This window comes from Psittacula echo (genome assembly GCF_963264785.1).
Source record: "Psittacula echo genome assembly, chromosome: 2".
Lineage (NCBI taxonomy): Eukaryota > Metazoa > Chordata > Aves > Psittaciformes > Psittacidae > Psittacula > Psittacula echo.
In genome coordinates, this window is record NC_137737.1 from 140,643,613 (window position 1) to 140,668,449 (window position 24,837).

General features: G+C 39.9%; 1 protein-coding gene across 1 annotated transcript in view; it reads right to left on the bottom strand.

The window, feature by feature from the left end:
* Positions 1-7,613: 7,613 nt before the first annotated feature.
* DPYS (dihydropyrimidinase) overlaps positions 7,614-24,837 on the bottom strand; it is a gene marked incomplete at both ends in the record, with an annotated part of 33,735 nt that continues 16,511 nt past the window's right edge. The window contains 5 exons of the mRNA XM_080609728.1: positions 7,614-7,796; positions 11,445-11,652; positions 20,006-20,148; positions 23,346-23,487; positions 24,477-24,633. Of these exons, the coding sequence (XP_080465854.1) occupies positions 7,614-7,796; positions 11,445-11,652; positions 20,006-20,148; positions 23,346-23,487; positions 24,477-24,633 (833 nt within the window). The remainder of the gene's footprint in view (positions 7,797-11,444; positions 11,653-20,005; positions 20,149-23,345; positions 23,488-24,476; positions 24,634-24,837) is intronic.

Genomic DNA, 24,837 nt, shown 5'->3' on the forward strand with positions numbered 1-24,837 from the left:
GTGCTGAATGTTCTCTGAGTGGCCTGACTATATCCTCTCTGCTAAAGTGAGTCAGCCCTGGTTAGTAGCAGAATGTCATTTATATCCCAAGTACTACTGTCAAGGCCCAGTAGCAAGCAGCACCCTGTTGAAAAAGAAGAAAAATGAAGCTTGATTTGATTTGCTTTCACAGACCAGACTAGCTATCCAGGTACTATAGACAAATGAATATATTTCATTCACTCTTGTTATCATTGCAGATGAAAGGGGAAGAGTTAAGTGTCAGCAAGAGTTGAGCATTTTTGGCTGAGTTCTGACAAGTTCATTGCTGGTGGGAGCCGGCTGTGCTCCTTTCAGTCTCAAAGGACAGGCTGCTGAGAGGCCCTGATCTCCTACTGATTGCGACACCCAGAGGTGTGGGCAGGTCTGGCTGATGGCACTACCACAAAATACTGCTCACTTCACTTGGCGTCAGGAGGTGATATTTGCTTTGGAGTTTCTTGCCTTTCTTGTTTGATTGTGTGTTGCCACCTAGCATACTTTTTCTCTCAGTTGATCTGCAAGCAGCAAGTGAAAGCTTTGCAGCATATGGGAATGGTTCATCAAAATGCCTCAGACAGGGGTCAATGGCTGGGAGAGATACCTAAATCTGTTAAGATTTTGAGTTCTGGAGTACTTCCTTAGAACTATGCCATGTCTATACTTTGCATTTACATAAGAAAATTAAGCCTAGTGGGAACGACTGATTATGAAAAAGAGTAGCCTTTGGTAGGGTAGGTGAGACTTTGCAGGTTTTACAGAACAGTGTTGTACCTGAATGCTGGGGCTCCCACCACTAACTGAAAGGGCAGCTTACTGAGTATTGCTTCACTTGCACCCTCAAACTGGCAAAAGTCATGGCAGTGATAAAAGGCAATCCTTGAGAAACTAACTGCAATTCTGTACAAAATGTTCATCTCTGGTAAACGTTTTACCTAGATGCTTGGCCCTGCTATCAGTGACAAACGACATGGAAAAGCCCAAGGTAATTGTTTGTCCTGGTCTTTATAGGTAAGACCGATCTTTAGCCATACTACGCCCCTCAGACCAGAGAGAAAGTCTGGACCCAGAAAGACATTCTTCATGAAAGATGGCATGGTCAGGGAGCACTGGACATACTGAAGTTCATAGGACATGATGTGAGACACCCTGGGTGCTGAGGGTGCTGGCTGGTGTCATTGTGAGGAAATTTTTGATTATCTTTGAAAGGTCATGGTCATCAGAAGAGGTTACTGAGGACTAGAAGAGAAAGACTATCACTCCCATCTTCAGAAAGGGCAAGAAGAAGGATCTGTGAAACTACAGGTTTGTCAGGAAGTGATGGAGCAATTTCCTCTGGACTCCATTTCCAAAAAACAGAAAGGCCAGGACTTGACTGGGATATCACTCAAACATAACAACACCTTTTTTACTGTGAGGGTGGTCAAACACTGGAACAGGATGCCCAGAGAGGTTATGGAGTCTCCATCCTTGGAGATACTCAAAACCCAACTAGACATGGCTCTGAGCAACTCAGAGCAGTGGGCCTGGAGCAGATATCTGTAGAGGTGCCTGCCAGTCTCAGCCATTCCAATTTGGTGACTTTTACACACAGAAGTACAGAAAAAATATTAGACATGCACACAAAAAGCTTGTGTTAATTTGTGAATATGCTGTGCCAGCACCAGGGTCCCACCTGACAAATATTGGTGTCATTACACTTATACTGGAGTCACACACTTGAGTGGATTAATGCACTGTTTGTTTCTGTGACCATACCCATGCATACCCGTGTGCTGAAGGTGAGCTGAATGACATGCAAAGGGGTAAATTTGCTCTTCCCCATCTCCCTAAAGCTGGGTTACCAGGGAAAATGTCACATTCTGCACATTTTTAAATTCTAAAACAAATTCACTGTCAGCACCTCAATGACACTGAAGTTTACCTCAGTGGTAGAACAGTTCTTACCATGATTTACAGTACTAGGTCTATTCCTTCAGTTCTCTTCAGTCGTACAGGTCTGCCTCTCCCCTGGCATTACAAATATATACCACTCGTTCTCTGCAGAACTTACTTGGTTTCTGCTTTCTCCCATTTGTTTCTGTCCTGTGAGCTGGAGAAGTCTGGGGACTTGTTTATCTTCAGCTGTCTCCTCTGCAAGTTGTTCAGCTATTCCCTTGGCCTCTCTGTTTGCCGTAACCCTCAACCACATGATTACATTGTTCTTTTTCTTTAAAAAAAATCAAAACAAAGCCCAAAAAAACCCTCTACAAGTTACAATAAAACCCCAGTATTCCACCCACAATTATTTCTGTTCCTCTTCTTGTCTACCCTCTCCTCACATTTCCTACTTTTTATTTTGGCTCTTTTTCCCTGTCTTTGTCATTCAAAGTGTTTTCCTCTTTTGGTATGTTTTCTTCTTCTCTGAGATCATTCTTCCCCACATATAAAAGCATGTATTTTTTTTTCTGCTGAGCACAAATGAACTACAGGTACAGTTAGAATTAAGGATTTTATTTATTCATTTATTGAGTTAACTGAAAATTTTAATATTTTCACATTACTGGGCATTGTCTTTAACTGCTTCTTTACGGCTTGTCAGAAATGTACTCAGCACTCAGAACAAGAGTCTGAGGAGAAGTCTGGATTTGGCTTTTGACTCATTCATCCCTTTCCTTCCCCTAGCTCACAGTGGAGCTCAACTTCCTTTTTTAAATGCCCTTCACCAGTGCAGAAGCTGTTTGATTTATTACTGTGAAAAATCCCCCAAATGGATCAAATCTGGTTTGTAAAATTAATGGAAGGCTGACCTGATTGTCTTGTGAAGATAATTTAGAGAGACATGCCAGTGCTCCTGACCCTCCTGAAGCACAATACAAATAAGGATGCTTCCTTTCAACAACCATCTTCATAGAACTCTCCTTGTCACCAGCCCATACTCGTGAACTTGGCTTGCTTGATAGCTAAACTAAGACTCTATTTTTAATCTGTGTGTTTTGCTGCAGCATTCCATGTGGGCAGTTGGGTGTGCAAAGTCAGAGGATGCTGGGTTTACAACTGCTTTCACCCTGATCCCTGCTCTGTCAATATTGTCACGATGACTCACTGTGTTTTCATCACAGTTTAAACAGCCCAGAGATGCTGGCAATTCAAGAAGAAATGAACAGGCAAAGCCTTTCCTCTAGTTCTGTTTTACATTGCAAAAGTGCAAAGTAAGGATCAAAGGATCACTCTCTGCTGGTGCTGAAATAAGGGCTGAAAATGGGGGTGTTACTGCCTATTCTATGGGCACAGACTTCAAAATACACAAATGTGCTTCATGGGAGCTGTTGTGCATGAGAGTAAGTTCCTTCTAATTTTATTCCCGATACATAATACCAGCCCTGCCCTCCAGTGGCCCAGGAAAGCCACATGCCCTCTACTCTGCAGAGATCCCCTGGTACTTCAGGCTGAAGAGAGAAGCACTGCAGGTGTAGGTGCTTGCCCCACAGGCAGTGAAAGGATAGCAGACAGACAACCAGACGATAAACACATACTGGCTATATGAGGATTTCTCTGGCAGATGATGGTATTCTATGATTCTATGGGGATGAAAGCAATATTAGGTATGCCAGGATCAGATCTCCCAAATTCCTTCTCTGCTCCTGCACCTAGAATTCACGTCACCAGGGAGGATCAAGTTCTAAAGATCCCAGATTTCTGTCTTGCTGGGGAGAGCGGTAAAAATATGGTTAATGGAGTTTTTTCCTTTCTTTAACAATTTATTTGAGTCTTCAACCTTACCATAGAAGAGAGAGGGGAAACCAGCAGAATTGCAAAGAGAAGTGCTAAGCAAGAAAAGTCTGTTGTGTTTCAGCCTTGACAAAACAGATACTCAACTTCTTTGTACTGAGACATATTGCTTCAGAGAAAAAAGGGTTTAATGCAGTAATGCCACTTCTCAAAGCAATCAGATAGTCTACGCTACTTAAGTGACCAATGGACTTAAGGAAAAATCAAAGAAAGCAAATGTTTTTTGCAGTTGGTGCTGGAGAAGCCTCAGATTGCAGCTAAATAAGATAGGATTCAAACATCTGGGAAAGGCATTGCATTTCTATCCTGTGAATGGCTCAAGGAAACTGTGTGGGCTGCCAAAGTTATCTTCAAACCAGCTGCCCAACCTCATGTGGGGCATCCCTTGTCTTAGAACAATTATAGCACAGCTTAGCAACAACTTTGTGAGAATGTAATAAGCAAGTGATAGCTGGGACGAAGATGTAGGACAAATACAGAAGTCTTGTCAGGGTCTACAGACTCAGGCAGGACTGAGACACCTCTCAGTGCTCCTTCCAGTGCTCCAGTTCAGGACCTGTGCTGACATAAATGTGTTTTATAATCCCATTGCACGCCAAATTAACTAAATGCCTACTAGAAAAAACATCTTACTGAATTTGGCTCTGGTGTCACTCGTTACTGGTGTTATGGAACAGGGACCTGGACAGTTCCAAAATTATACCCCTATGAAGATCCCACCACTACAGGGTGCCCCACATAAGTGTAAAAGGAACAAGGATTGCAGGGATTTGGAGCATGACAGTCTCAACTTTAGTAGTAGTCCTTAATAGCACAGCTGAAATACTTCTGATGTCACACAGTTTCTCAAGGGCTATTAGTTGGCACCTTGTAAACAGAGGCAGGATTCAGGTACTAGGGCCAGCATGTGCCATGGCAAAACAAATATTACAAATCTGACAGGCTCAATAACTTGTTGCTTTCATGGACTTAAAACTACAACTGACACTTTGGTGTAAATCCCTGTTCACAATATGCAGGTAATTTTTCATCACAATAATTAAAACAGTCATTGAAATGAAAAAGTAGGTGTTAAGAACAAAATCCAAAGGATACCTCCTATGAGGAGAATAATCCATGCTACAGGGCAGTAAATACCAACATAAGGATTAGGAACTCTGCTAATTGTACAGGGAGAAGCTTCTTCATTTCTAATCAAATAAAAATCTATAGGAAACCCAAAAAGATTGTAATTTTTTCCATAGATAATACACTTTCATGATTTGGAGAACTCAGGTTACAAAATGGGTTTTTATGTAACTCATAAAACTACTTGCTGTTATCACACTGTGAAAACATCTGGTTTTAGACAAATCACTAACTTGGTTCCTTTGGGCTTTCATGATCTGCAGTGTTTTGTATGACTTTGATCTCAGTAGGTATCCCAAGAACCCAAAGGACATTTGAAAGTACTGGGCATGTCCACAGTATCCAAAGGACTAGCAGTCTTTATTCCTCGGTTTCATTTCTGTCATAAATGAATCATTCTGGCCCTGAGCAACTCATTTAAGTCAGCACTGGATGTTAAACATAAGGCAACTATACATATTTTCCACCACTTGAGTGATTTCAGAGGTTTGAGCATCCATAGTTTTCATAACTGTAAATTTATTCTAACTACCTTTACTTGTCTCACAGGTATATCATGCAATTGCAAGGCTCTAACAATTACTAAAACCTGAAGCCTCAGATGAAAGACTATACAAATATAAGATATTGTTGAAAGCAGAAATAGGTCTTCCCCCCCCCCCCCCCCCGCCTTTTCCCCTACTCTCCCAAATTTCTGCTTTTCTACCAAGCAAAACATTAATTAAAAAGAATGTATTCACGATTGGCACACTCCTGACGAGACAAAACATAAGACAGGCATTCTTCATACTAGAGAGTTCCAGGTCTGAGAAGCAAAGACAGGCTACATAGATGACTGCTGCAGAGTAGACATCTGCATCATAGTCACACTCTTTGTAGTTAATGGAGACAAACTGGCACTGAAAGAAAACTACTCATCTCATCCCAAAGAACAACAGTGGACAGGTTCATCTAGCTTGGTTTAGATCTTGATGCAGAGATGAATAATGTTCCAGAAGAACATTCTGCTGATTGCACAGAAGAACTCTCTGCTGATTGCAGAGGGACACTAGACAATGAACTCAGATGCATACCATTACAGAAGTCAACACTGAACTCTGCTCCCTTGTAATAGTCATTGTAATAGTGCTGGATGCCTGGTTCTGCTATTCTGCCACCCCAAAGACAACCTGAGAAATGGCAGCCTGTGCTAGCTCTTTCTGAACATCCTCATTGTTACCTTCCATCATCTTACAAAGAAAATTCTACTTTGCTATTTAGAGACACAACAATTACAGACTTAGTAGGAGTTTGTTTCTCGTATAAACTCATACATCACTGTATGCCTATGAATGTAGCAGGAACTATAAGTCTGCTTTCCATTACAAATGAAAAATAGCAGCAATTACTACATGCTTTCTGTATCTGTCTTATAATATGAAAGTCTTTCTGTACCTGTTTGGCCCAGGGGTTGCACAGAAAAGCAGGTTATACTGTTTCTACACATAGAACTATGAACTCACTGAATGGCTGTTTTTGTGTTGGCTTCATTTCTAAACAGTTGCTTAAAAAGAAGGGCTATCATATGTGAAAATGCAACTGTAAACAACATCATAGGTTTCCAAGGTAAAACCTGTCTAGACATGGTAACAGTAACAGAATCATACTTCTAAGAATACAATTACCTCTCAAACGGGAAATCAAATAAATTGAGCAATTGAGATTTTTTTAAATTAGGAATTCTATTCTACACAACCCAAAGTATTAGCTACATTGGGAAAAAAACTCACATTTTTCAGTAAAAAAAGTAAAATTTTTTTGAAATCAATACATTATGTTTGTGCTCTGATGTTCCCACTTCATAAGTCTTTAAGTTGTGGGTTATGTCATAGAATCATAGAATCATAGAATAGTTAGGGTTGGAAAGGACCTTGAGATCATCTAGTTCCAACCCCCCTGCCATGGGCAGGGACACCTCACACTAAACCATGCCACCCAAGGCCTCATCCAACCTGGCCTTGAACACCGCCAAGGATGGAGCATTCACAACCTCTCTGGGCAACCCATTCCAGTGCCTCACCACCCTCTCAGTAAAGAATTTCTTCCTTATATCCAATCTAAACTTCCCCTGTTTAAGTTTGAACCCGTTACCCCTTGTCCTGTCACTACAATGTCTCTCCATAACACCAGAACCCCAAACAGTATTGTAGGTGAATTCACCAGTATGGCTAGCATAGCTTTGCCTAGGGTGTAGCAAACAAAACGCTTCAGCACACTAAAAAATGCTTGGTTTTGCAGAGACAAAATGTATCAACTCCTTTAAAGACAAGGATATGGACATGTCGCAGCAGCTCTAAAATAGTGGCAACTCTTCTGAATCAGCATTTTTCTGTCCTAACCTGTTCCAGAAGGGAGAAACAAAAAATCAAATTCAGCATCTCTATCAGAATTCTCTGCATTGCTAAGCACAACAGAGATCTTTCTAACACATGAAATTAGAGAATTTGGATTCATCTCCTGTTACCTAACAGAGCAAGCATGTAGAAAATGTGCTTAAAGGCCATTGCATTGCTTTTACTTTATAGGTTAGCTGACCTTCTAAAGATAAATATTAAGCAATATCATCCCCAAACTTACCTACTTTTAAGAACCTACAAAACTGTTACCACATTATAATTGTAGTTATTACTCCATTTTCTAAAAGAGTTTTCCAATTCTTACAACAAATTTCCTTTTAAAGGGAAACTGCAATGACAACTTTCATGAAGGAAGCCCAGTATAATGTTTATTGGTTGCTGTTCTTTCATATTGGCTCTTGAGAAGTTGGTTGTAGATCGATTGTTGGAACCAAAATGCACTTCTTTGGTGGGGACAGCAGGGTCATTTTCATTTGCTTTTATCTACAGAGAAGAAGAAGACAATATGATAAAATCTTTCAAAAGAAATTCTCCGCTTTGCAGTTTGTCACTCAGAGAGGTAATGGAGAAAGAGTTCTAGGAGCCAGAGAGAATGTTATTGCTCCTTCATTCTACTGCAGCTTTAGCCTTTAGTCCCCTCTATTACAGAAGCTTTCTCACTTATGACAGAGGAAAACAAATAGGATGCTGCACCCTGTTGCTGCTACTGATGCCCTGGATGAGGTTCACTGTGAGGTAGTTTTAAGGAATGCTACGATGAAATGTGAAAAAGCTAACTTCATTCTCCTACCACTGCAGGTTTGTCCCTATCCTCAGATTAATTAGCACTGAGAACTGACCCATTTTATGTGAGGGGCTTTACATCCATCTATTGTGAAATCCTTTCTCAAACTAGCTGATTTCACCCAAACTCAGCCTGCATTTTGTCATGCTTACTGCTACTCAGTGTCCCCCCAACCCATATTAATCAACTCCCTTGCTGCAGTAGACAACACTTCAGCTGCAGTTGGCATGCAGCAGCAGCATCATGTCTCAATTGGGATTGCTGAAGGTCTTACCTAGTTCTATTTTTCCCTGGGACATTTCTTTTGCTTGTTAAACAATTAAAGAGTGAGGTGTTGTTGCCTAGTTCTTCTCCCCAGCTGCCTTATCCTACCCATATGTTGCACTGCTAGGTTCCCTTGCTAGGTTCTTCTGAGAGACAGTTCAATTCACAAAGCCAACAGAAAAAAGGAGCTAATTGTTTTCTGCTGGCTTAGCAAGTAAATCAGCTCACAGAAAGATCCACCGAGCACCACGGCATATAAAGGTCAGGGAGTGTCAATATCAAGCTAGGCACTCTGGACACTGTAGATGGGGAAGGGGAGATGCCAGGTGTTATTCCCCTGTTAGCGGCACTGAGCTTTACAGTAGCTCAATCATCCATTATACCACTGCTGGCACTGACTGCAGCACCTCTACTGCATGAAGACAGCTGTGGTTCTTGCAAACCAGATCTATCAACTAAACCAAACTCCACAACTGGTGGAAAGTTATTGTCTGTAACACAGGGACACTAAAGAATATTTTTTTTACATCCAGCTGTTTTTGTTTGTTTCCCTGTAAATTTGAAAGCCAATTATGCTGTCTTTGTATTCTTGGTGCTAACTGAACTCAGGTTTCCTATGAACCTTCATATCCACCTCTTAGTCTAGCAGTTAAACTCCATTTGCATCTTTCAACTGAGCTTTTTAAATGAGGCTCCAATCAGAAAGAGCTCCTCCCCACCTGGGCTGCCACACATTTTCATCAAATTTAAAGATACCAAGACAACTCAGCTTCTGAGAAGGCTTATTTTAGACAAGCCTGTCACAATCTGGACGACCTGCTACACTTTCATTTTCTTGAAGTTTCAGAGAAAAATTTAGTAAAGAAGTTTTCATTAATCAAAAGAGACAGTTACCTGCAAGAGCCACAACTGGGGAATGAGCCTACTGGTTTTGTGTGACCCATGTTTCCGAGACCATGCCTGTATAAGGTGCTCTCTTAACAGGAATAGGATGACAGACCTGCAAGAAAAATGTTATAAATCTTTCACTATTATTTGTCTTCCCCTTGCAATTGCTAATTGGACAAAATGAAAATAGCAGTCCTTTGATGACCCAGCTTTTTATGTTATGCATCCCAACACTTTCATGAAACTTCTCTCTTGTAAAGATCCCTTACACGGGGATCAAACTGTTCAGTTCTCAGCTTTCATCAGGAGCTGGGTGGCTCAATCTCTTCAGCACTGTAACAAAGCAATTATAAACCATTTTTTTTTAAAAAAGCAACTGCCCATGTTACATCTCATTTTATTGATGCTTCTCCCTTCCCTCGGAGACTTAAATAACTGCAATGTTCTCTTACACAAAAAAGAATGGCCCAAGTTTTTGCTGCTGTAATGCCAGAACAAATCTGCCCTCAGTAGCTAGTTTTTATTACCATTACCTGGTATTTATTATGCATTAAAAGCCAAAGGGATCAACACTGCACAACAAAACTCATTAACAAAGTACCACATATCTTCAGTGTCCAGTGGATTAAATAGACTCACAGGCACATACAACTTTGCGCAGACAGATCCATAAAACTATGATTTCTAAGAGGAACACAGCAAAGAGAATCTATCTGGATTAAAAATGCAGAATGAGTCTACTGTAGGTAAACAGTGACCTTTGGAGTAATTGTTTCAATTCAGTTACATGTTCAGTGGAAAGGGAAGATCTTTTCTTCAGACAAATTCACAGTTAGGACTACTGGTTCACTTTTCTACTAGGCCTTGAAAGTCCTAGAGGCAGAGATTATTTTCTTTGCCCTTCCTTTCCTCTAGAAGCATTAATGTTCATTCACATTGAAAAGGTGAATAGAATATAAAAAATTTGTGGACAGACTTAAATGAGGGACACGGTTTCAAAATAAAAGTAAAGTAGAAACAGCACAGTTAGATGCTAACAGTAATGCAATTGAAAATAACTGTAGTTTATCTAATTTACCCTGACTTATACTAGTACCAAAAAAAAAAAAAAAAAAAAAGTGTTCCTTAATGCCTGGAAAACCCAAACTCCAAAATGCAATAATAAATTCAATAATTTGTTTCCTATTCTTTTAGTCCCCAGGGAAAAACTGTGTGTCAGGAGAGGACTTTCCTGCCTATCCACTGCATTATGTGCAGGCAGCCCACCAGCCCCTCTAAAAGGGTGATTTGGAGGGAAGCCTCACTCAGTCACTTTCACATGCCTTTCTCAGTCCACCAAGACAACAGGAAGAAATATACAGAATTATCTTGGAAGCATTTCAATGGGCTATATCTCACATGGATGCTCATATTCAACTTTTAGGTCTTGCAGTGAATCACACTGACTAAGGCTGTGATTTTAAGATATACTTTGGCTGCTTTTGAAAGTGCTGATCAAAACTGTGTTACACTAAGCATGCAAAAGCATTTTTCATGAATGCTTTCATGGCAAATGGGCACTGAAAATTCACTCTTCATGTATTTTGCAATATTTCTCTTAAAAAAACACCCGAAACCAAACCAACAAAAAACCTCAAGAAAACCCCCCAGAAAAACCAAGAACAAGACAGTTGTCTTGCTTGGTCCAGCAGTGCACTTTTTGCACATGTTCATCTTATAACACATTCTTGCTGGAACAGAGCTAAGTCTTCAATATTCTACAGAGTTTAGCTCCAAATATCTGATCCATGAAAGAGTTAGAAAATTACTGATTTCTTCCTCAGTCCAAGACTTCTTCCTGCAGATGATGTTATGCCTGTTTGTTTTCCAGTGAATTCAGTGATAAAACGTAGCAGTTAGTCAGATTACTCATGAGCAAAACTTTGTCCATTTTTATTGGAAATGAGATATGTCTATTTCAATAAGCACCCAGGCTAAGTCTATAAGTTGTACTGACTAACAGCAGGAACTAGTCTATGACATTTTTCTGTAAGATAAAGAGCAATAAAAATTGAGTCCTTAGTTTCATTTTCTCTCACCTTGGCAGATTTTTATTAGTAAGGGAAATTACTATTGAATCCCCAAACTTCTCTTCCCAAGAGCTAGTTATCCTCATGCTGTACAAAGCATTATAGAGATTTATTAGTTTAATTAACCTGATCCCGCTGCCTGATTCGTTCGTAGACATATGGAGGGAATGGTGGACGGAAGACATATTTTCCATCTCCTGCTGTGACACTGAAAGCTCCACCTTCATAAACTACTTTGCCTCTTGAAACTGTCGCAACTGGGACTCCATGGCAGACCATTCCTTCAAATATATTGAAGTTGTTGGCCTGATGATGTGTCTTTGCAGATATTGTCCTGTGTTTACAAAACAAAACAACACCCAAAATTGCTCTGATTCTTGCATTTCACTTCATTACAAAATTTTGAGAAACTGATACAGGAAGAAAAATTAGCAGCATTATTAAAATACAACATTGTACAGTACCTCATGGAACAGCTGTAAAAATAGGATAGAGCAATAGCATTTCACTGAACAGTAATTGCATTTCAAAAGAATGAAGATGGGAGTCAAAAGGACGGAACTTTGCAGCCTTGAAACGCAAAATTTTCCACTAGAAAGAGGTTGGTGGAAAAAAAAAAAAATCAGGCTGTAATATGTTATTTGGATAACATGATCTCATTCTGCCTTGTCAAGCAAATATCTATGCATGATAAGGTCAGAAAAAGCTCTGACCTTTTAACTAAAATGACTTGCAATTTCAAGTTTTAAAAGCATGGCTGCAATGTTTCAAAGATTGAGACTCACAAATAATACAAAGACTATTTCACTGAAAAGCCAGTAAATGGTAATGCATTTTGGTAACTCTTAATGTGAGTTGGATTGATCCAGTGACTGACAGCCCAAATATCTCGATGCTGCTAAATAGTAATGAGAACATCACACTTCTACACACCTTTCCTCCAACTGTTTAAAGCAAATTTTAGACCTCAGAAGTACTCATTTGAGCTACAGTATTATTGCTTTGTTTATGCATAGATCTTACTCTTTATGGTCACCATTTTGGAGCCAATTTCTCCAACCCTAACTGGCTACATTAGAAGCAGAGCCAATGCTACAGCTGACATTAGCATCTGGAAGTGCAGGCTGTGCATTCTTTTTTTATGATCTATTTTCCCTACTGAGCTACATACTAGTTACTCTATCTAAAATGTGTATCTTCTGTTAACATCCTTATGAAAATGTAGAAACCACAACAAAATCTGTATCTTTCTTGAAGTATATCCATTTTCAAAAGCACTCACATACCAAATATTCCAAATGGTTACTTATACAGAGAAGAAAAAAAGAATTTGTGAAAGAAATTTTGTTTTCCTTGTCTATCACTTTGCTGAACTGGTTCACTAAGAAACTGGTTCCACTAAGGGATACATTTAAATCTTGCTGGTGATTGATTTTTCAAAGGCTGTGGATATAGAAATATCTCTATCACCAATATGTCCATAGGAATAAAAACTTTACCTTATTCAGCACACACTGGACAGAAAACTTACGCATTTCTGCTCAACCAGTATCAGCATCATTTTGTGGATTCACAGTGGAAAGAGTGAGCAATAGAAGTCATACCTCTCTTGTATTCACCGGTCCTATGAACACTATCAAACAACTTTACCCGTGAGTGTTATGATAGCCTTACAAATAGTTTGTGAACATATTCCTCTAGCTCATTGCACTGGCCTTGTGGGTCCAATTGCTAGAGCAGTAAGTAACAACAGTAATATAATTATCTTTAGTATTCTCTGGGTATATATCCTATCTATTTGCACAATCACACTGGGACACAAAAGAAAAATGGAAAAGGTAATCTGAGCAAACAGAAAAATAAGATCCTTCAACTCGTGAGCTGTTTAATTGTGCTACTGCAGGACCAGTAGATGTAAACATGCCTCACAGATAAGTACATCCTTCATAAAAAGATACAAAATGAATGGAATTTAGCATATTGAAAAGTAACCTCCATTTGTACAGCTAAACCTTACAATATGACAAAACACATTTCCCAGAGCTTGTCTCAAAAACAAACTTGTATAGAACTCATTTATAACTGCTGTGTTGAAACAAGCCTTAGACCACATTGCCCTTTCTGAAGGGTGAAGAGCATTCTGCTTGATGGAGATCATCAAAATTAATTTGTGTTTTAACCCTTTGATATCATCAATGCAGTGAAAGTTTCAGGTGGCAAGCAAGCAACCAATTGAAACAGAATTAGACAGTCTGCTTGGGTCTGAAGCTCACAATTCAGCAACCTTATGCAACATACTTTTTACTGCTGTATCAGCCATTTCAGTAGCAGGCATCTTGCTGCGAATGTTAGGGAAATTCCACTGTTTGCTCCAAATGTCTGGACACTATTGACTGTTCAACTAATGGCGAGAACACCTGTAATCTACTTATACTCCATGAAATCCAAGATTTTGTGTGCTGCAAGGGTTATCACTCTAATTTCCAAGGTGATTATAAGAAAATGAAGAATGTAATTACTTTCAATGGAAACTGGATGTATACCTCACAGGGTTTTCTTGAAAATTTCCAGGTACAGGAATATGAAGGAATTCTGTAGTTGACAGCCCTTAGGCAAGAACAGCTGCTCAACATCTCAGTAAAGGGAAGACACCTATTTTAGAATTACTTCATTAATTTAAAACATAGTAATAAAGCAGCCATAATGAGCTATAATGAGTCCATTGTTGACAAGAAAACAACTGCTTTGTTGACAGCTGCCATAGAAACCCAACTTATGTAAGGGTATTTGAGCTGTAAGCAACTTCTCTCAGTGCTTACAGTGCAGTATGTCTAAGCTTTTTGGAGCTGGGGTAGGTGAGAAATGCCAGTTTGCTGAATAGCATCAGCCTTTGAGAGCTGCCTCTTCAGGTCACTTTCAGATGCCTTTGAACTCTAGATTGTTAAGCTGCTTTTCTAAAATCTAAAAAAAAATAGACTGTTCACCTTTCCATGCTGTCTTGAGCCATTATGCATTTATAATACTAATTATGTTGAACTTTGTTAATGTTGGAGTCATTTTTATTAAAAAGAAAAGAAGGGGAAAAAAGAGAGAGAGGAAAATGAAGAGAAAGTCTTTTAAACCTATTTGCAAAAATGCTAGCTATAAGCTTATAATGTGGATTAAAAACCTGATGGCCTTTTATATTTAGGAATTGCAATGACTGTACATGCAAATACATAGAGGCAACTTTTCATAAAGCTGTATTCCTAGGTTCTTAAAAATATCTTTAAACATGTGGTGCCTATGAGTAGCCGTATCAAGTGAGGAAATTTGTGGATAAAACAACAGATGCAAGAGGTAGGAAGTTAACGTTCGGGAGCTCCAAGTCCAAGTAACTTACCTGAGGGATGGGATCTTTATTTTATGCAATCATATCTCCTAAAATTCATCATTTTGAAGTGGGTAGCAAGTGACAACAGAATTATTTTTCTGATTATGGTAACTCATTTTTCAACAATACCATCAGTCTGGTCCTGTCAATCACTCCAAGCTGATATGAGATGGAAGTGAAAATTCTCAACAGTATAATGTGCTGGAGAGAAACACTACTGAAAAATTAAGCTTTCAGAAAAGCATAAAAAGAAAGGAAAATACAAATTAGTCTATGCAATGGCTAAAGAGGCTCTGGAAGTGATTACCAGAGAGAAAAAGGCAAGGTTATATAAGGAGAAAATAAGAAAGATTTAAATTTTTGGGGTGTAACATTTCTAAAATTCAGTTCTCTAAGGAGAGCACCTGACATTTGGTGAGACAGCAAGTTTCTAGGGAAACGTACATCATGCTCACTCAGAGAGGGTTATTTTGTTACAGTTCACAGAACCACCGAGTCATTGGGGTTCAAAGCATCTCTGGAGATCATTTATTTCAAGGCCTCTGCTCTGATCACGGTCAGCTAAACTAGGCTTCTCAGGGCCATGTCCAATCAGGTTTTAAGTGCCTCCAAAAATGGAGAGACCATAATCTCTTTGGGCAACCTATGATCATCCTCACAGGAAAAAAACCAAAACCAAACAAAAACCAACCCACAGTTATTTCTAATGTTTAAATGGAATTTCCTGTATTTTAATTTGTGCCTATTGTTTCTTTCTCCTTGTCTCCTTAATTTGAGATGACAGTCCTTTGACAGGAACTCTGATTCTAGTGAATTAGTGTAGATTCATGCATGCACATGCTTCCACTTGTGCAAAAGAACACGGGACTATTGAAAATGCCAGAATATACTTCTCCTATGCATACTTATTTGTATGCCACATTATTTCATTTTGCCTTATTGTGTCTAGATGAAGTTATCCATATACACAGTATTCAAAATTATCCTCATTCATCAAAAGAGTAAGACAGTTGCAGCATTATTTATTCTAATCATCTGCTAAAATCTTGGTTTCTTCCCCTTTCATTTTATGAAAAATTACAGGCAATGAGTGTTTAAGTGTTGTCACTTGTCCCCAGTTAAGACTCTAAGGATGAAGACTTCAACACAAATGAGACAGACATAGGCTGCAGATTTTGCTTCTAACAAATGAAAAAGATTTTCCCATGAACAAATCTACACACAAAAAAAGTCATTGAGGAAACATGCCAGCAGACCTGGACACTCTGACTCCTCCCTCATTCACATCCAGTGACTGTTTCCCCTAAAATGCATAAACGCTGGAAATAGGCTGTTAACCATATCTTCCCTAGTCATGTCAGAGCAGGTAGATTATACAGAAACACATTCCTTCCCCTCCCTCTCCTACTCATCTGAGAACTCTTGATTTCCCTGCTAATCATGGACCCTGTTCCATCAGCTGTGAATTTGGGGCTGCAGCCACCACTGACTGGCCTAGCTATCAGGGTTGATGCCAGCTCCATTGGCACAAGTGGGGCACACTAGGGGCCTGCCATAAAGGGACACTCCAGCAGAGCTCAAGTAGGATGGCATGAGAGACTGCTACGGCACAGCCAGCTCTGCTGCTGCATTTAAAAGATGTTTTAGGGTCTATTTAGTGAGTGGTAAAAACCTGATGGGTGAGGTTTCCCAGACTGCACTTTGTTCTAATGAAGTGGCTGGACTTAGAAAAACTCGATTTGAGACAAGTGTTTTTATCCCTATGGGTGTTTCATCTTGCCTTTGGGGCCTGATCCAAGGCTTATTTCCAAGGGTCCGACAGGCTACAGTGAATTTATTGAGCCCTAATATCTGCCAGGAGCTTAATCTGTTTTATGAGATCTTTAGCACCTTCTGCCCCTACTTTACAAGGGATGCTCAGCTCTTCCCACAGTCTGAATTGGGTACTGCAGTATTCAGATTCCTTGCTGGGCATTTCTGAAACAAGCCATAAAGATTCTGTATTCTTGCTTGCTTTCAAATAGCTGAAGGCATCAGCTATAGAGGACACTGACTTGCTGACAGGTGACATTCCCTTTTCCTTGCTTACTCTATCTTCTCCTTCGGGAGCAGTCTTTACAGTTGCTTTTGTTTCACAGACTTGGGGCTGTTATATTATTTGTGTGTAGCTGAAAGAAGTCCATGAACATTCCTGATGAAAGAACAGATTAAAATAAGACGGTACATATTTGCTGCCTACATGCATTTTCCAAGGAATACTCACAAAATTAGTAACGTGTGCACAAGCTGTACTTGGGATGTTGAGGGTGTTGAGGTCTGCAAGATGGTGATTGATAGCACATGGCTGCAATAAACCAACAGGTTCCTCTGGTATTTGTGTGTTCTTTAATGAATATGCAATAAGGAAGCTATGAAATAGACCTAATGTCAGAACTCACAACCCATCTTTTTACTAGACAAGTTTTCTAATTTATAAATTTAATATGTTTCTTTCCATTAATGCTTTCTTTCATGCAGACCTGCTAAACCCAGTATTTAGAAGCTTTTAAACAGTGTAGCAAATCTGATAACTGTTCATATAACATTTTCTGCAGAAATTACCATAAAACATTACAGAAACAGACCAGTCATTGAAGCTGACCCATAGAAGGCAAGCCTCAGGTAAAGCGGTAGAGTGCTGGAAGTGGAACCTTGAATTGCAATTGCTCCCAGCTTGCAGAGCCGTCATTTAATTCACTAGGTTTTTGCAACCTCCAAAGAAAATCCTGAATGCCCAGATAGCACCCAACATATTGGTATTATGCAATGATGTAGGAGGGAAAATGAAGCTGATTTTGTAGGAATATAAGTTTTTATTTTTTTAAGAGCTTCACTACCTTTCAGAAGGACTTAAGAATCATCATTATAGACTTTCTCTCACAGATTGTTATAATACCAATTCCTCACAGCAATACTCCAGCAATTGTCTAACTCTTTAGGCTAGTATCAGCCAGTATTTTAAGACTACAGGAACACAGATCAAATCAGAACTGGAAAACTGCATTTTCCTCTTGCAAGATTTAGATTTGCAAACAAGAAAAGCAGTCATGCTCGAAAGAGGAAGGACTTAGCAAGAAAGAGGAATAAGCCTCTTATCAAACTGAAAATTACTCCTTAGAGTCAACAAAGCACAAAACTGCACCTTGTGTAATACTTTAAAAGGCTGAGATCCATTAGCTGGATCCTTTTTTTCTGCTGGACTGTTAATGCCCTCTTCAGGATTTGTAGTGAAATGAATAGACAAGCATTAGTAAGATTTGTTTATACTTATTCACGTAGTTCACACAATTGTAGCTGTAGAGAGGCTTGTTTCCAGAAAAGCCAAAGGGATAAACAGTGGCAACAGTACCAAATCAGGAAAAAAATATCGGCTGAACTTATATTCAGGTTGCTCAGTAACAAAATGTGGTTTGATGTTTGAAAAAATATTTGAAGAAATGCACCTTCACAGCTGCAGTAGGCAAAATGCAATTTGAGCACTCAGGAGAGTGAAAGGAGGTGGAAGGAATGTTTGAGAGGCAAAAGGATAAATAATTACAGGAGCTGATGAAGCATCTTGAGAACAATGTCAGAATTCTGCTATTCTTCTAGATTCAGTTGTCCCCAGGCAGAGAAGAAGTTGAGCTCAGAAATTAATCCTTTAGGATTTTATAATCAGAGTTCATAGCTCCACTGTCCTGAAATACTCATTGCTAGCATCTCAAAATATGCTTGCTCAACATGCAGGAAGGCATAATGCACCCAGCTGTAGGCAGGCCTCTATGTTTACTGGGGTTGCTGACACTCCTGAAGTTTATTTTGCTGGTGCTGCCAGGTTTTTTGTGGGACTTCTGAATAACAACCTGCATGCCTTCAAGCTTTGCAATTTAAAATACAGTGTTTTTCCTCTAACTCTCACATGGTTTTGGTACTCATTAATGAGCTGAAATGTGTGAGTATTGCATTGTCAAAACTTAAAAAACCAGAAGATTAGTCAAGAAAATTTTGTTTGTGTAAGGTAAATCTAGGATTAGGCTTTCTGTGCCTCCATTTGGCCTCAAAAAAAAAACAACCCAAAGGCTGAAAATCTAATGCCATCTGGGTTACAACAGTTCAGGAAAACCAAGCACTGTGATAATCTTCAATAAAGCTGGCCATACTGTCATCATGCCCAACAGCCCACAAAACTCATCTAGGGTTTCTGATAACTATGTGATGTGGATTTACTATTTGGATGACACTGATGAGACTTCAAGGAGGGTCAATGTGGGCCTTCAGCACAGTTGTATGCTCACAACGCTCACTAGAGCTGAGCCCAAGACAAGAGAACCAAACAGCTGCTGCTGTGTGCAGGGCTGGATGTGGTCAGATATAAGACTCAGCTGTTACAGTGCCTGCAGATTTAAACCAACCTGCTCAGCATTTGAAGACAGGAGATGCACTTTCACAGCCCACAGGCCAATTCCCAAGTGTTCTAGCTCTGTGACAGTCAGCTGCCAGACCATTTCCAGGCAGTTTAAAAAAGACCAGTAGGGCCATAAGAGCCAGCACAAGACTCAGGACATATAATTCCTGACAAATACATAGTGGCCTGAGTTTCGAGCTATCTGATGGTGTGAAGGCAGGAATCAGCTATAATGCACAGTATGCTGAGTTGAGGCTTCTAGAAAGACACTTGTAGGAAAAATGCACCATGTCATCAAGTCTTGCAGCGTGAGACAGCACACCTTTCGTGCATCTGTTGTTGATGTGACAAGGTCTGTTCTAACAGACTTACTGTGCACAGAAGCAGAAAACTCCATAAATAATAGCATAAGTATGCGCAGCTTGAGCTTCAGAACTAAGCTCACTCCTGGCCTTGCCACTGTATTTGCTCTATCAACTAGGGAAAAGACATTAGGAGGGCAAGACCCCACACTCCCACCACCCATCCTGACCACTTTTGAATATGTCTGAATTAGCTGTAAGTTCAAAACACAAGCTTGTAATGGGTCATCCTTCAGGAGCACAGGGTCCTTTCCCTGCTCTTTGCAGTGGGAGGAAGCACTTAGCAGAGTTACTGTAAGATCCAGCATGGTTATTTTTACGCTCAAGATACTAAGTCCTGGTAGCATAATGTACAGACCTCGTTATTTTTGCAGTTGGTCTGAAATCTAGGATATATGTAAATAATTCATGTTAAGTGCTATCAAAAACCACCATAACCTCAACCCAAGTGCTTGTTGCTGCACAGAGGCTTTGAGATATTTTTTCCTGCAGAGGAGCTGGATGGTAGGAAATAACTACCCTTACCTACCTCGAAGCTTTGGGATCCCAAATGACAATGTCAGCATCAGAACCGACAGCAATTCTCCCCTTCTTTGGGTAAAGGTTAAAAATTTTTGCTGCATTTGTGCTGGTAACAGCTACAAATCTGTTTTCATCCATTTTTCCACTGTGCTGCACAAGAGTACAAAAAAGCAAACTCATTACTTTTTAATACAAGGAATGAAACAAATGTTCCTGTTATTGAAAAGGGTAGGACGAGTGACAGATCTTTGCCAGCGTCACATCAATATATTTTTTTAATGTCATACTGAAGAGTTTAAAAGAAACAAAAATAACTATTTGAGATGCACAAGCTGCAATGCACATTCACTGAATACTGTAACCTTATTTTACTTTATCCCACAGCAAAAGGAAAAAAGACAACTTTAAATCCAAACTTTTGTGGATCCAGTCCCAAGTCACATGAAATAAATTTTTTATCTGGCTTTGCATCTGTAGTCCTGCTCAGCAGTCTCCTCAGGACACATAACATCTCTCATAACAAGTATCTAGGTTTTACAAAATGGTGAGACAGTATAAGGAGAGCCTAGAAGATGATAAAGGAGAGGTAAGGCACAATGTGTAACATAGGAAAGGTGATTTGCAAATGTCTTCAGCAATAACACGGAGGATAGAACTCTTCAGTAAATGTTTGAGAACAAGCAGCATAAAAATCAGATTTGCTGATGTGACACATCAGCAAAATGGCAAATAATAATGGATATAAACGTGTCTTGGGACTGTTCACTGCTACATAACTAGTTTTAATCCAACCTCTGTGACTGTTCTTTGCTTGGAAAGCCAGATACACTGGCAGACATACTGCACAGGTCAGTCTAGGAATCAGAATGTCATAAAAATGTGTTTGTATGGTAGCCTTTGAGCATCTAAGAAGAAAAGCATGAGTGGTGAACACTGCTTTTCTAACTAATGGTGTATCGGAAGGGAGGAAAGCTTTCCACACAAATTCTCACAGCTGTGTAATATTTTACAAGTAAGAAAAGAGAGACTATTCCTGATTGAAGAACCTTCTGAAAAATTAACTTGCCCAACAAGATGGACTGTTCCAAAGTAGCACTGGTGTACATATTCATGTCTTACTTTCATACGAACCACAAGCTAGATTACATTCCAGTTTACACAATAAATAATCACACTAGAGCTATGCCACAGGTGAATATAGGCAGAAGTCTGCTTTGTACATGCCAACTTCAGTGGAATCCCAAATCAGATAAAAAGAGAGATTCTGAACCACATCCTTACCAAGTTAGATAATTTTACAGTGACAAATAAACATGCCTTGCAGTGCGTTATCAATAAGACTTCACTATTGCAAGAGAACTTACTAGTAATTAGAAAGTTGAACAAGAGCCTCCAGAACTTAACAGTATTGTATTAGCCAGCACAATCATAACATCCAGCAAGCAGCAGATCCCTCACCAGATTGCCTCCCGTCACCTCCCTGTTCCCCATCAGACTACCCCATATGCAAAAAACCTGGCCATTAGCTTTTGTATTTATATTTGTTTAGGGCCTGAAGGGCATTGTCCTGAAAAGCACTGAACATTCTTGTGTTGGCACTGACAATATGAAGTCAATGGGACTTGAAGGTGCTGATCTCACCATATCACAGGACTGAGCCATATGTTAAGAGAAGCATTTCTTATCCGTAGCTTGTTTCCTCTGATTGAAAACACAAATTAGAAGTTGACAGGCACACACCCAGTGCAGAAGCTTCTCCAACAGCTAAGTTTAAGAGAGATCAAAGAGGAAAAAAATATAGAACTGACCAAGTTGAAACTGTGGATAACTCTTTCCTTCTACTTTCCTTTCACTTGTTAAAAAAAAATGCTGCAAGTAAATCTACTGTGCACTACTGCTGAAACAATAGCAGTCCTTTGCTTCTAAACTACAGAAATGATTCTATTGTCCTGTATTTTAAACACTAAGGATCTTCTACCTCCCAGGACCATAAAGTGAGAGATAGACAGTAATATAGTAAGGACTCTATTATGGTATTTTACCAAAGGATTTATCCTATGATATATACACCTGATAAAACTGGAGGGTTGATAACTGCTGAGAGATTATATTTTGTTGGAGAAATCAGCTACTTCCATGTTCATATATATTGATGCCATGGTTTAAGCCCAGCCGGTAACTCAGAACCACGCAGACACTCTCTCACCCCCTCCCCTTCTTCCTTCCTCGCTCCCGAAGGGATGGCAAGGAGATTTGAAAGAATGTAACTCCCATGGTTTGAGATAAGAACAGTCCAGTGACTAAGGTATAATACAAAATTACTACTACTACTTCTCCTAATAATAATAATGATAAGGCAAATAACAAGGGGAGAGAATATGAAACTAAAAGGGGAAAGGGAAAAACCCAATAAACACAAGTGATGCACAATACAACTGCTCACCACCTGCCAACTGATACCCAGCCCGACCTGAGCAGTGATAGATCCCTTCTGGGTAACTCCTCCCAGTTTATATACCAGGCATGATGTGCTGTGGTATGGAATACCCCTTTGGCTAGTTTGGGTCAGGTGTCCTGTCTCTGCTCTCTCCTGGCTTCTTGTGCCCCTCCTCACACGCAGAGCATGAGAGAGGTAAAAGTCCCTCATCAGGGTAAGCATTACTTAGCAACAACTAAAACATGGGTGTGTTATCAATCAGCATTGTTCTCAGACTAAAGCCAAAACACAGCACTGCACCAGCTACTAGGAAGGTGCCCTGGGTTTAGCAGTAGCAGTCATTTTTCTCCTTAGTAGCTGGTGCAGCGCTGTGTTTTTGACTTTCAGCCTGATAACGCCGATGTTTTTAGTTGTTGCTCAGTCATGTTTACTCTGACCAAGGACTTTGTGAGTCTCATGCTCTGCCAGGGAGGAGGAGAAGCTGGGAGGAAGCAGAGACAGGACACCTGACCCAAACTAGCCAAAGAGGTATTCCATACCACAGCACGTCATGCCCAGGATGTAAAACTGAGGGCAGTTACCTGGAAGGATTAGATCACTGCTCAGTCGGGCTAGGTATCGGTCAGTGGGTGGTGAGCAGTTGTATTCTCTTCCCTTGTTATTTCTCTTATTATTATTGGTAGTAGCAGTAGTGGTTTTGGGTTATACCTTAGTTACTGAACTGCTCTTATCTCAACCCATGGGAGTTACATTCTTTTGATTCTCCTCCCCATCCCTCCGGGAGCGAGGGGGAGGAAGGGTGAGAAGTGAGAGAGCAGCTGCATTGTTCTGAGTCACAGCTGGGCTTAAACCATGACAGAAGGAGAAAACTAACTGTTACAGCTGAACCAAGGAAAATTTATATACTTACAACGCCTTTTTCCCACACGACTGACATCCTATCTTCCACACCATTCACTCCATTAGGGATTTTTGTGAAGTCATCCTTCCCCTGAGCTTTCTGGCATGTGTCAAAGGTGCAATTGTCAGTCCCTGTCACAGATAGGTCATCACTGTGGAGAGATAAAGTTCTTTATGAAACAGAGCATGTACCAGACAGTGCCACATGGGAAAAACCATTGCAAAGCTTGGTAGATCCAGCCATCCATGCTGCAAGCTAAAACTGGTATGTCCTGCCTTCCTGTCTTCAGTCCCATCCTCCAAAAGTAGCTCCACAGTACAGTCAGTTCCCCTGTAAAGTACTTTCCTCTTCAGAAACCCCTCAGAAGAAACCAAGCAGCAAAAATAACACTTTTACTTTGGATATAACAAAGGTGTCCCACAAATGGAGGACTAACACACTTTGCCCAGAGTAAGCGGCTTGGTTCTATCCTCACTTAGGGCAATTTTAGACTGAGTCACTCTATATACCCTTCAAAATTGCCACAGATCTGCACAACCATCAGCCAGTGTTCAGGCATACCTTCACACACTGGTCAAATTCAACCCTTTCATGGAGTTAAGCTTTATTGGTAATGAAATACCAGCAAACCACACATGCTGTTAACTGCAGGTATCTGAAGGATACTTCTATTCCTACTTCCTTCTGAAAGGAGAAGTGTATAACTTTCGTCTACCTTCAGAAGTCAGCAGGCTTAGTTTTTACATAGCATCCAAATTTCAAGTGAAAAAGGCAGCTATCAGCTATCAGAACCCCTAGCTGTGACCCCACTTTTTACACATTTCCCACTGACTTACAACCTTACTGTCTCCTTGGTCATGTTTCAATTTTTGATGCAGTATTAGCAAGGCAAGACTTATTGATTGAAATCATTGGGGCCAGAGGCCACAAGAGTCCAGAGAAACAAAATCTGAACACTTTCTAATTTCTGCAACAAAAAAATGTTTTTCATCTATGGTTTCACCTTGCATTTCTCCTTCCTCATAGTGTTAACATTCTGTACATAGAAAATCTCCAGGGCATCAACCTGTTATTATATACTACAGACAGAATTTGCTGTGCATTTGGGCATCAGCTGTCACTGTTTGTTCATCTGCTTACTTGGCCAGTAAGTTCATGAGGAAACCAGGAGTAGATGGATCTGGTCTCAGTGGAGGTCCCATGACATATGCTGCAGCATGAGCCCAGTCTTCATTCCAGTAGTTGGTGCCATCGGTGCCAAGACTAGCAGCAATAGGCTCCCCATAAACCACCTTTCCTAAAAAATATAAAGCAATAGTATCATCATCAAACAACATAAAAATGCATATCTTGTGTTTTCTCTGTTGCGGATCTTTTTGATGGCAACGGATCTAAATTTGAATAAGTGTTTCAAATTAAACACTAACATATGGAAGGACATAATAAAATAACCTATAACACAGCATCCCTGTTCTGAATATTCTGCTGATGATCTCCCAGT